The sequence below is a fragment of the Bombina bombina genome, chromosome 5 (genome assembly GCF_027579735.1).
Source record: "Bombina bombina isolate aBomBom1 chromosome 5, aBomBom1.pri, whole genome shotgun sequence".
Taxonomy (NCBI): Eukaryota; Metazoa; Chordata; class Amphibia; order Anura; family Bombinatoridae; genus Bombina; species Bombina bombina.
Window position 1 is genome coordinate 161,510,686 of NC_069503.1, and position 14,128 is coordinate 161,524,813.

At 39.4% G+C, this 14,128-nt stretch overlaps 1 protein-coding gene across 1 annotated transcript in view; it reads left to right on the forward strand.

The window, feature by feature from the left end:
- OBSCN (obscurin, cytoskeletal calmodulin and titin-interacting RhoGEF) overlaps positions 1 to 14,128 on the forward strand; it is a 937,038-nt gene that overhangs the window by 143,123 nt on the left and 779,787 nt on the right. Inside the window, 3 exon segments of the mRNA XM_053713767.1 lie at positions 6,765 to 7,040; positions 7,609 to 7,884; positions 8,253 to 8,528. Coding sequence (XP_053569742.1) covers positions 6,765 to 7,040; positions 7,609 to 7,884; positions 8,253 to 8,528 — 828 coding nt within the window.

Here is a 14,128-nt window from a genome sequence, read left to right on the forward strand (position 1 = left end):
GAGGCGGGTTGGCGGCCTATCCCTGGAGTAGGCGGGAGGAGGGCGGGGAGGGGCGCAAGAAAGGGGCGTGAAGGGGGCGGGACTACTACGCCACGCTACACCAATCAAGGCAGTGGGAAGGAGGGAGGAGGGTGAGAAAGAGAGGAGGATCCTATGTGGGATCAATGTTTGTAAAGGGATGTGGGAGTGGTAGGGGGTTTACTAATGAGGGGGGGCAGCTACACTACTGAAAAAATAGTTTATTTTTTAATTTTTTTACAAACTCCCCACAATAATTTATAGCAAACTGGGTACTGGCTGTCAGTACCTAAGATGGCAGCAAATAGGTAGAGAGGGGAGGGTTAGAGAGCTGTTTGGGGGGGGGGGGGGCTCAGGGATGTTGGGTGGTAAGGGGGGGATCCTATACTGCAGAAATTATATAATAAAAAAAAAAGTAAAAAAATAAAAAGCCTTTTATTTTAGTACTGGCAGACTTTCTGCCAGTACTTAAGATGGGGGTGACAATTGTGAGGTGGGGGAGGGAAGATAGCTGTTTGAGAGGGGTCAGGGAGGGATCAGGGGGTGGGATGTATTAGGTAGGAGGCTTATCTCTACACTAAAGCTAAAATTAACCCTACAAGCTACCTAATTAACCCCTTCACTGCTGGGCATAACACAAGTGTGGTGTGCAGCGGCATTTAGCGGCCTTCTAATTACCAAAAAAGGTAGAAGGGGCGTGAAGGGGGCGGGACTGCTATGCCACACTACATCAATCATGGCAGTTGGAAGGAGGGAGGAGGGGGAAGGAAGAGAGGGGGATCCTATGTGGGATCCATGTTTGTAAAGGGATGTGGGAGGGGTAGGAGGGTTTACTAATGAGGGGGGCAACTACACTAATAAAAAAAAAGTTTTTTTTATTTTTTACAAAAAAAACTCAAAAAATTATAGCAAACTGGATACTGGCAGACAGCCAGTACATAAGATTGTGGCATATAGGAAGAGAGGGGAGGGTTAGAGAGCTGTTTGGGGGACTCAGGGAGGTTGGGTGGTAAGGGGGGATCCTATACTGCAGAAATTTTACAATAAAAAAAAAGTAAAAAAAAAGCCTTTTATTTTAGTACTGGCAGACTTTCTGCCAGTACTTAAGATGGCAGTGATAATTGTAAGGTGGGGGAGGGAAGAGAGCTGTTTGAGAGGGGTCAGGGATGGATCAGGGGGTGGGATGTGTCAGGTAGGACGCTGTATTCCAAGAATGAAAAAAGGGTTTGATTTTGTGGAAGATCCGTGAACGTTCACAAAAGAAATAGTAGTTGCTACCTCTATTGGAATATATATTGCTATGCGTTTCGGTGCTGTGTAGTGCACCTTTGTCACGTTTATATACTTGATAAAGACGCACTACACAGCGCCGAAACTCGTAGCAATATATCTGCCAATAGAGGTAGCAACTACTATTTCTTTTGTGAACGTTTCCACGAAATCAAACCCTTTTTTCCTTCTTGGAATACTTTTAACCCAGAGTGACCAGAGGAGAGGAATCTGTAACCGGACCAAACCAATTGGTGTAGCAATACACGTGACCATCCACACGTGTGAGTACATGGAGCTGATTACCCGTAGTGACCGAAGACACCTAAACAGCATGGAGAGAAGACACTTCTCCCGGTGTCGCTTTGGCGGTAAGATTTGCTCTAATTTCACTCGAAACAGAGTCCTACAACCAAGAAAGTCCTGGTAAGATTCCCTGGGTAAGCCCGGCTGGTAGGAACTGTATAAGAACTGAAAGTTACCAACCCTTCACTGTTCCATTTTTTCATGAATTTGAGAACTGTTGATGTCCAATGAGACTTTTTATCGATACTATTGCACATATTGTGCTCTTAGAATTGATACTATTACGTCCAAAGAGACTAATATGTCCATAGAGACTTTGTAATATAAACTTTGTGCACATAATTAGACGTCTAAAATCAAGTCTTTTTTACCATATTACATTACTGTTTTTTTCATTGTTTTCATTTTCCATTGTTTTTATATCGCTGTGGCCACAACTTGTTTATTTGCAATATTATGTATGTTTATATATCGATTCTTATCGAATACATAAGAGACATTATTCTTTTATTTTTGGATACACATTCACGTATTTACGCATTGTCAACATATATTTATCCTTAGCTTTTAGCGCCCCTTTTCCACACTTGTACATTCACCCAGATTTTCTAAGAAGTGGTTGTGGGAGACCCACTCTTATTTAAAGGGAGCAATAGGATTTAGAGATTGTAGATAGAACCCATCTTTGAAAACAAATCTACAAAGCAGCCACTTGGTCTTCTTTGCATACATTTACTAAATTTTACCATTTTGCTGTTTTTGCTTCTTCGGAAGCAGCCTTTGGTAGAAAGGTTCTTCAGGCAGCTGTCTCAGTTTGATTCTAGTGCCTATGATTTAATTTTTTTTAATTTTTAAGAAAACTTAATTTTTTTTTGGATTTCATTTCTCAGCGGAAATAGCTGTTTTTATTTCATCCCTCTCCTATATTTACTCGTGGACTTCCACATCTTGGGTATAATATCCCATCTGTAACTAGCTCATGGACTCTCGCCACCTATATGAAAGAAAACATAATTTATGTAAGAACTTACCTGATAAATTAATTTCTTTCATGGTGGCGAGAATCCACGAGACCCATCAATTTTTTTGGGGTTATGATTTTTTTTGTATAAAGCCCGTTATTTATCCTCTTCCTCTTTTTTATGCTTTTACTCCTTATACACTTTACTAACTTGGCTATACATTAAACAGAGGTATGAGTGAGGTGGGAGGTGTATTCATAGGCATTTGAGGTTTGAGAAACTTTGCCCCCTTCTGGTAGGAATGTATGTCCCATCAGTAACTAGCTCGTGGACTCTCGCCACCATGAAATAAATGAATTCATCAGGTAAGTTCTTACATAAATTATGTTTTTGTGCGCATTGGGTAGCAAGTGTACTACAAGATGAAAGTAAAAAGTTATCGCTTGCCCACTAACCTAATGCGTGCAAAAAGCCAGAACTAAAAATATTGCGTTAACGTATTCCCCCCATAGAAGTCAATAGAGCAAGAAAGTGGGGGGAAAAAATCTACTTGCGTGCTAACCCGATCGCATATTCTCAAGTGTCCCAACCCGACATGAAAATTCGAACACGAATACAAATTCACATTCCAATGTTCTTCACATAGAAGAATAGGTTCTATTTATTAATAAATACATATTTCTACATATATAAATAGATGATTATGTATAGGTATAGATATATATATATATATATATATATATATATATATAGATATATATTTAGGAATATCTATTTATCAATACATAGAATATATTCTGCTATTTGCAGAACTTTGGTTTGTGAAATATTTACAGTAAATACATAGTTGAAATCTTTATTAAATATGAATATTGCATAAATATGTTTTCATCTACTTGACTGCAAAGGGCTCCCATTCACTTATATATATGTCTATATATGTGTACAGATGTATTTATGTGTTAACATGTGTATATATGTCTGTAAAAACATATATACACATATAAATACATATATACACACACACACACACACACACATATACATATATATATACACATACATATGCCTTTTTTTCTAACACCTGATACCTCATACAGTTGCAAGAAAAAGTATGTGAACCCTTTGGAATGATATGGATTTCTGCACAAATTGGTCATAAAATGTGATCTGATCATCATCTAATCTAAGTCACAACAATAGACAATCACAGTCTGCTTAAACTAATAACACACAAAGAATAAAACGTTGCCATGTTTTTATTGAACACACCATGTAAACATTCACAGTGCAGGTGGAAAAAGTATGTGAACCATTGGATTTAATAACTGGTTGACCCTCTTTTGGCAGCAATAACTTCAACCAAACGTTTCCTGTAGTTGCAGATCAGACGTGCACAACGGTCAGGAGTAATTCTTGACCATTCCTCTTTACAGAACTGTTTCAGTTCAGCAATATTCTTGGGATGTCTGGTGTGAATCGCTTTCTTGAGGTCATTCCACAGCATCTCAATCGGGTTGAGGTCAGGACTCTGACTGGGCCACTTCAGAAGGCGTATTTTCTTCTGTTTAAGCCAATCTGTTGTTGATTTACTTCTATGCTTTGGGTCATTGTCCTGTTGCAACACCCATCTTCTGTTGAGCTTCAGCTGGTAGACAGATAGCCTTAAGTTCTCCTGCAAAATGTCTTGATAAACTTGGGAATTCATTTTTCCGTTGATGATAGCAATCCGTCCAGGCCCTGATGCAGCAAAGCAGACCCAAAACCATGATGCCCCCACCACCATACTTCACAGTTGGGATGAGGTTTTGATGTTGGTGTGCTGTGCCTCTTTTTTGCCACACATAGTGTTGTGTGTTTCTTCCAAACAACTCAACTTTGGTTTCATCTGTCCACAGAATATTTTGCCAGTACTGCTGTGGAACATCCAGGTGCTCTTGTGTAAACTGTAAACGTGCAGCAATGTTTGTTTGGACAGCAGTGGCTTCCTCTGTGGTATCCTCCCATGAAATCCATTCTTGTTTAGTGTTTTACGTATTGTAGATTCGCTTACAGGGATGTTAGCATTTGCCAGTGACTTTTGTAAGTCTTTAGCTGACACTCTAGGATTCTTCTTCACCTCATTGAGCAGTCTGCGCTGTGCTCTTGCAATCATCTTTACAGGATGGCCACTTCTAGGGAGAGTAGCAGCAGTTCTGAACTTTCTCTATTTATAGACAATTTGTCTTACCGTGGACTGATGAACAGTAAGGCTTTTGTTGATACTTTTATAACCCTTTCCAGCTTTATGCAAGTCAACAATTCTTAATCGTAGGTCTTCTGAGAGCACTTTTGTGCGAGGCATCATTCACATCAGGCAATGCTTCTTGTCAAAAGCAAACCCAGAACTGGTGTGTGTTTTTTATAGGGCAGGGCAGTTGTAACCAACACCTCCAATCTCATCTCATTGATTGGACTCCAGTTGGCTGACATCTCACTCCAATTAGCTCTTGGAGATGTCATTAGTCTTTGGGTTCACATACTTTTTCCACGTGCACTGGGAATGTTTACATGGTGTGTTCAATAAAACATGGCAACATTTCATTCTTTGTGTGTTATTAGTTTAAGCAGACTGTGATTGTCTATTGTTGTGACTTAGATGATGATCAGATCACATTTTATGACCAATTTGTGCAGAAATCCATATCATTCCAAAGGGTTTACTTTTTCTTGCAACTGTATCTTTGAACCTTTATAACTTTTTTGTGCAATATATTTTTAATACTTTTCAGATGGTGTTATTTTGAGTGTAAGTGGACTTTTACATGTAATTTTGAGGAGTTTGGTGCAACTTTATATTCTTGTGTAACAGTTAACCGGAGCACTGAAGACTTGCTAGCCAGGTGCGCATTAACTTCAATGGCGCTCAAGCAATCACCTTTACTTTCAACTTGTAATACGTGCGCTACCTCCAACGTATGCAAACAGGGTAAATAAACCCGATATCACTTGCGCACCACTCGGAATCTGGCCCAATAAGTACTGCAAACCAATAAGCACCATTATGAATGTCAGACAGCTATTTTATGTGCTGGACAAGTGAGTTCATTTTAGATAAAGTTGTAATTAAAAAACACACTCATATGCACACATGCTTCGAAAAAAGGTCTCAGTGCTTATGTTTCTACAAGTACCATAAATATGTATTAACCACTCAAATTTAAATGTAGGGGCCGATTTATCACGCTCCGTATGAAGCTTGATGCCCCTGTTTCTACTCGCCGGAAACAGAAGTTAAAGACCGCTGCTCCATAACTTGTCCACCTGCTCTGAGGTCGAGGACAGAAATCAACACCATTGAAAATACGATCGGGTTGATTGACACCCCCTGCTAGAGGCCGATTGGCTGCGAATCTTCAGGGGCGGCATTGCATCAGCAGTTCACAAGAACTGCTGGTGCAATGATAAATGCCGACAGCGTATGCTGTCGGCATTTATCGATGTGCAGCAGACATGATATGCTACATCGTATCCCGCTCATATGTCCGTTCGCACTATAATAAATCTACCCCATAGAATATTCCTACACTGGGGACAGATTTTTAGGCTTTCTCTATTAAATCACATGTGGTTTAATCATAGGCTTTGATTATTTCCCATGTAATATAATTACATAACCATTAAATCTGGTCCATTAGTGGTTCATTGGAAAGAGATCAGAAGAACAATTTCCTTGGGAAGACTGGAATGAGACAGTAGTGGAGAAAACTCCAACCTAACTATATCTGTCACCTACATATGTGAGTCATGGGAATGTTCATTCATTATAAGAGCATAGTCAGAAAATTCACTGTAAAGTTCCACAATCGGTGCAAAAAGAGGTTAAGGTTGATGTAACATGTAGAGTCAATGGAAGTTCTGAACATACCTCAGTGTTTCAGACACAAATATTATTTAAACTGGGCAACAGGGCAGATAAAATCCACTGATTTGCATTCTGACACCGTAGCTTAGATAAAAGACATACATGTTATGTTTCAAAGGATAATATCTCAGTGGTTAGATCAGTACATAATAATCATATTAAGACAATAAAATACACAAAACAAATCTTAATTTGTAGACCACAGGGGTGTAATTTGCCTATAACATTGGAGAAAGTGAATTTCATGGAGAAGTAGAAAAATAATACTATGTTATAATAATAATTATTCCATTTACACCATTCAGAGCCAGAACCTGCATTCACCAACCAAGAAAAGGTGCAAAAAGAGGTAAAGGTCGTCCTATCAGAGAGCGCCACCCTGAACTGTGAGGTGTCCCAGACTAAGACAGAGGTCAAGTGGTTCAAGGACGGGAAACTGATCACAGCTAGCAAAAAAGTGAGTGTGGAGTCTGAGGGCAAAACTCGGAAGCTGATTGTGAACCAGGTGGAGAAGAAAGATGCTGGAGAGTACAGCTGTGAGGCAGCCGGGCAGAAGATCAACTTCAAAATTGATGTAAAAGGTGAATATCAGAACATTTCTTCCTAATCTTCCCCAATCTCCTGATTCAATGTCCTTGGGAAGACTGGAATGAGTCAGTTACAGAGTAGTAGAGGAAACTCCACCCTAACTATATCTGTCACTTACATATGTGAGTCACATAAGTGTTTATTCATTAAAAGAGCATAGACAGATAATTCACTGTAAAGTTGCACAATCAGTGAAACACAAAGGGATCTTGGGGTGACATTTAGAATCAAGGGAAGTTCTCAACATAGCTCAGTGTTTCAGACACAAATAATATTTAAACTAGGCAACGGGGCAGATAAAATCCACTGATTTGCATTCTGACACCGTAGCTTAGATAAAATACATACGTGTTACCTTTCAAAGGATAATGTGCCAGTGGTTAGATCAATACATAGAAATCATATCAAGACAATAAAATATACAAAATAAATCTTCATTTGTAGACCACAAGGGTGTTATTTAAACATTGCCTTTAACATTGGAGAAAGTGAATTTTATGGAGAAGTAGAAAAATAATACTATGTCATAATAATAATAATAATTCCAATCACACCATTCAGAGCCAGAACCTGCATTCACCAACCAAGAAAAGGTGCAAAAAGAGGTGAAGGTCGTCCTATCAGAGAGCACCACCCTGAGCTGTGAGGTGTCCCAGACTAAGACAGAGGTCAAGTGGTACAAGGACGGGAAACTGATCACAGCTAGCAAAAAAGTGAGTGTGGAGTCTGAGGGCAAAACTCGTAAACTGATTGTGAACCAGGTGGAGAAGAAAGATGCTGGAGAGTACAGCTGTGAGGCAGCCGGGCAGAAGATCAACTTCAAAATTGATGTAAAAGGTGAATATCAGCACATTGCTTCCTAATCTTCTCTGTTCTCCAGATTCATCCTTAATCCATGGACCATTCGATCACACGTCTTTTATAAATCCATTTTCCCATATGCCTCCTTATGCCCTTTCCTTGTCTCTTGCTTTGCAAACACTTTCACTCCCTATCTCTACAAAGTTGTTCTTATTCCTCTATTTTTTTTAAAATCCAGCTTCCACCACTTTATATGTAAAGAATAATCAATGAACTTTATCTTACATTTCACTACTTTACTAAGGTTCATAGAAAGGTTTGTATAGTGCCACATGTGTCACCCCCCCCCCCCCCCCCACAGAGCATTAAAATGTTATTAAATCAATTATATTTATTCTCTTTAGAACCTGAGCCTGTATTTACTAACCTGGACAAGGTGCAAAAGGAGGTTCAGGCCATCATTTCAGAAAGCGCCTCCCTGAGCTGTGAGGTGTCTCAGGCTAAGACTGAGGTGAAATGGTACAAGGACGGGAAGCTGATTAGCGCCAGCAAGAAGATTAGGGTGGAGTCGGAGGGTAAATCCAGACGCCTGATTGTAGATCAGGTGGAGAAGAACGATGCCGGAGAGTACAGCTGCGAGGTAGCCGGGCAGAAGATCAACTTCAAGGTCAAATCTGTTGGTAAGTAAATATTTTCAACCTGTAGTTTTATTTGACCTTACTGTAAAGCTAAATAAATATAAATAGACTTCAACCAGGAGGTGACACAATTTTTCATGCCTGAAATATTTGAGCAATGTTTCGGCTAGATTTAGAGTTTGGCATCAGCTGTCAAAAGCAGCGTTAAGGGGTCCTAACGCTGCTTTTTACCGCACACTGATATTTAGAGTGAGCCAGGAAAGGGTCTACCGCTCACTTCCTTTCCGCGACTCCAGGCTACCGCAGATCACCTTACGTCAATTGCGCATCCTATCTTTTCTATGGGATTTGCCTAACGCTGGTATTTGTAGTCTTGGAAGAACTGAGCGGTAGAGCCTCTACCGACAAGACTCCTACCGCCAAAAAAAGTCAGTAGTTAAGAGCTTTATGGGCTAACGCCGGAATATAAAGCTCCTAACTACTGTGCTATAAAGTACACTAACACCCATAAACTACCTATGTACCCCTAAACTGAGCCCCCCCCCACATCGCCAACCCTGTAATAAAATGTTTTAACCCCTAATCTGCCGACTGGACACCGCCGCCACCTACATTATCCATATGAACCCCTAATCTGCTGCCCCTAACATCGCCGACACCTATATTATATTTATTACCCCCTAATCTGCCCCCCCCAACGTCGCCGCTACCTAACTACACTTATTAACCCCTAATCTGCTGACCGGACCTCGCCGCCACTATAATAAATGTATTAACCCCTAAACCGGCGCCCTACCGCCTCGCAAACACTATAATAAATTTTATTAACCCCTAATCTGCCCTCCCTAACATCACCGCCACCTACCTACAATTATTAACCCCTAATCTCCCGCCCGCAGCGTCGCCGCTACTATATTAAAGTTATTAACCCCTAAACCTAACTCTAACCCTAACCCTAACACCCCCCCTAAATTAAATATAATTTTAATTAAACAAAATAATATTCTTATAATTAAATAAATTATTCCTATTTAAAACTAAATACTTACCTAGAAAATAAACCCTAATATAGCTACAATATAACTAATAGTTACATTGTAGCTATTTCAGGATTTTTATTTATTTTACAGGCAACTTTGTATTTATTTTAACTAGGTACAATAGCTATTACATAGTTAATAACTATTTAATAGCTACCTAGTTAAAATAAGTACAAAATTACCTGTAAAATAAATCCTAACCTAAGTTACAAATACACCTAATGCTACACTATCATTAAATTAATTAAATAAATTACCTACAATTAGCTAAACTAAAATACAATTAAATAAACTAATCTATAATACAAAAACAAACAAACAAACACTAAATTACAAAAAATAAAAAAATATTACAAGAAGTTTAAACTAATTACACCTAATCTAAGCCCCCTAATAAAATAAAAAAGCCCCCCAAAATAAAAAAATGCCCTACCCTATTCTAAATTACAAAAGTAATCAGCTCTTTTACCAGCCCTTAAAAGGGCTTTTTGCGGGGCATTGCCCCAAAGTAATCAGCTCTTTTACCTGTAAAAAAATACAACCCCCCCAACATTAAAACCCACCACCCACATACCCCTACTCTAACCCACCCTAACCCCCCTTAAAAAACCTAATGCTAACCCCCTGAAGATCTCCCTACCTTGAGTCGTCTTCACCCAACCAGGCCGAAATCTTCATCCAAGGTGCGCAGAGGAGGTCCTTCATCCGGTAGAAGTCTTCATCCAGGCGGCGTCTTCAATCTTCAGCCATCCGGAGCGGAGCCATCTTCCAAGGAGCCAACCCGGAGCCATCCTCTTCATCCGGAGTCTTCGTACACAATGACGGTACCTTTAAGTCACGTCATCCAAAATGGCGTCCCTTCAATTCCGATTGGTTGATAGGGTTCTATCAGCCAATCGGAATTAAGGTCGGAAAAATCTGATTGGCTGATGCAATCAGCCAATCAGATTGAAGTTCAATCCGATTGGCTGATCCAATCAGCCAATCGTATTGAGCTCGCATTCTATTGGCTGATCAGCCAATCGGAATTGAAGGGACGCCATCTTGGATGATGTCACTTAAAGGTACCGTCATTGTGTACGAAGACTCCGGATGAAGAGGATGGCTCCGCGTCGGCTCCTTGGAAGATGGCTCCGCTCCACTCCGGATGGATGAAGATTGAAGAAGCCGCCTGGATGAAGACTTCTACTGGATGAAGGACCTCCTCTGCGCACCTTGGATGAAGATTTCGGCCCAGTTGGGTGAAGACGACTCAAGGTAGGGAGATCTTCAGGGGGTTAGAGTTAGGTTTTTTTAAGGGGGGTTTGGATGGGTTAGAGTAGGGGTATGTGGGTGGTGGGTTTTAATGTTGGGGGGGTTGTATTTTTTTTTTACAGGTAAAAGAGCTGATTACTTTGGGGCAATACCCCGCAAAAAGCCCTTTTAAGGGCTGGTAAAAGAGCTGATTACTTTTGTAATTTAGAATAGGGTAGGGCATTTTTTTATTTTGGGGGGCTTTTTTTTATTTTATTAGGGGCTTAGATTAGGTGTAATTAGTTTAAACTTCTTGTAATATTTTTTTATTTTTTGTAATTTAGTGTTTTTTTTTGTATTATAGATTAGTTTATTTAATTGTATTTTAGTTTAGCTAATTGTATGTAATTTATTTAATTAATTTAATGATAGTGTAGTGTTAGGTGTATTTGTAACTTAGGTTAGGATTTATTTTACAGGTAATTTTGTACTTATTTTAACTAGGTAGCTGTTAAATAGTTATTAACTATTTAATAGCTATTGTATCTAGTTAAAATAAATACAAAGTTGCCTGTAAAATAAATATAAATCCTAAAATAGCTACAATGTAACTATTAGTTATATTGTAGCTATATTAGGGTTTATTTTCTAGGTAAGTATTTAGTTTTAAATAGGAATAATTTATTTAATTATAGGAATATTATTTAGTTTAATTAAAATTATATTTAACTTAGGGGGGTGTTAGGGTTAGAGTTAGGTTTAGGGGTTAATAACTTTATTATAGTAGCGTCGACGTTGCGGGCGGGAGATTAGGGGTTAATAATTGTAGGTAGGTGGGGGAGATGTTAGGGAGGGCAGATTAGGAGTTAATAAAATGTATTATAGTGTTTGCGAGGCGGGAGTGCAGTGGTTTAGGGGTTAATACATTTATTATAGTGGTGGCGATGTCGGGTCGGCAGATTAGGGGTTAATAAGTGTAGTTAGGTAGCGGCGACATTGGGGGGCAGATTAGGGGGTAATAAATATAATATAGGTGTCGGCAATGTTAGGGGCAGTAGATTAGGGGTTCATAGCTATAATGTAGGTTGCGGCGGTGTACGGATCGGCAGATTAGGGGTTAATAATAAAATGCAGGTATCAGCGATAGCCAGGGCGGCAGATTGGGGGTTAATAAGTGTAAGGTTAGGGGTGTTTAGACTCAGGGTTCATGTTAGGGTGTTAGGTGTAGACTTAGAGTGTTTCCCCATAGGAAACAATGGAGCTGCACTAGGAGCTGAACGCTGCTTTTTTGCAGGTGTTAGGTTTTTTTTCTGCTAGCTCAGCCCCATTGTTTCCTATGGGGATATCGTGCACGAGCACGTTTTTCCAGCTTACCGCTACCGTAGGCAACGCTGGTATTGAGAGTTGAAGGGAAGGTAAATTATGCTCAACGCTCCCTTTTCTGAGCCTAACGCAGCCACTTAGACAACTCTAAATACCAGCGTTGTCTTACGGGTGCGATGGGAAAAAAAGCAGTTTTAGCACCGCGGGTCTTTACCGACAAAACTCTAAATCTAGGCGTTTTTTATTTCTGTTGAGTTTATAAAGTTCATATTAAAAAAACACCTGCCTTCCACAGAATAAACCATAGGCAGTTTGCTATTATAAAAAATAGCAGATTGAACAGAAATATTCAGTCAAAAATTCCTGGGTTTAGGTTCTATTTTGAAATTAATCTCTGCTGACTCCAGTTGAATGTTGTGTTAACCAAGACCCATTATTTAGCAACAGCAAGATTTCTATTAAGAGCAAACCTAAATGTTACAATTCCTGGTCTTTGATGTTTTATTTTCCATTGACTATTATGTATACTGTAGTTGCCCAAAAGCTGGAATGTTTGTGACATAATTATTGCCAACAAGTGGCTGGTTAATGCCACCGCGAGCTTGCGGTAGCACTTTGCACTAGATTTCATTAACCAGAGATCAGTCAAAATAAAGTGTACAGTTCATTTATTAATAAAAAAGTATGAGCATCTATTTTTTATTTAAAATATCTGCATGAAGCCGTTATAAAGGGTTAAAGTGAGAGGAAGTGTAATGTTAGGGAAAATATGGCACTGAAAAGTGCCCTTACATAGTGGTCTATGGGGGCTGCGTTTTATACTCCAATGCTTACATATGCACATATTAACACAGACATATATATGTATATATTCTTAGGAACAAAAGAGAAGCAGGATGGCGCTTAGTGCAACAGAGTGTTAGAAAAACTGATATTATTCAGTCTGCACAGTATTATAAAACAAGGACAGAAATAAAAAAACAGTCAATGTAAGGATGATTACATATAAATAAATAAATACACAGTCCAGAATTGCTGCAACACAGTTAGTAGATGTTTATAACTGTATCTTCATGAATCTCTCCCCCTTGGATGTGCACTTACTTTAAGCTACCTCAATCCTATGAGGTAAGGATGAAACAGTATCGCTGAGAGGCTTGGTACCCCATGAAGTATGGATCAGCCGGACAATTAGGTTTCTTTATGTGCGAACTCCAATAGTAAACCCCTTGTCTGTGTTCAGAATTCAACGTGCCACTTGTAATCTTGTACTCTCAGGTAGATGGGAACTTTCGATCTCAGTCACCGTTATGCAAAGAAAACATTTCCATAGAGCACCCTTATGTGCTAGTAGACCCAGGCTGGCAGTATAAAGGTGTCAGCTCACCTCCTCCCGACAGCTGCACGTAGTCCAGGGACAGCTCAAACACACTCACAGTGATGAACCAAACAGTAGGCCCAACACTTATGTGCACCTGGCAATTAGGGCTTGTAAACACTGTTGTAGTTTAAAAACTGATTTATTAAAACCATATGAAATTCAAACAATACAGTGTTAAAAGCTGGTGGGTATACACAGTCTGTACCCCTAGATATACAATGCATTTTTCAGCAGTTACAATGTTTTCTCAGGCAACCACTTCCGGTACATTATGGTGAACATAAAGTGTATCGCCAATAAATTCTGTATCTTACTACCATATAGTGCCATATTGCAACATGCATTCTACCAGTGTTATACATATATATACGTGTGACGCATAATAACCGGAACCAGAGGTGATGTAACTTCCGGTACCGGCCTTATGAAACTTCTGCATGAGAATTACGATGTTATGATTGAGCACCTATTGATTGGGTATTAACAAGGAGTGTATGTGTATAACACTGGTAGAATGCATGTTGCAATATGGCACTATATGGTAGTAAGATACAGAATGTATTGGCGATACACTTTATGTTCACCGTAATGTACCGGAAGTGGTTGTATAACTTCCGGAGTTAGCTTCAACACGAAAGTGGCGATGTTATATCACAAAGTTGTAT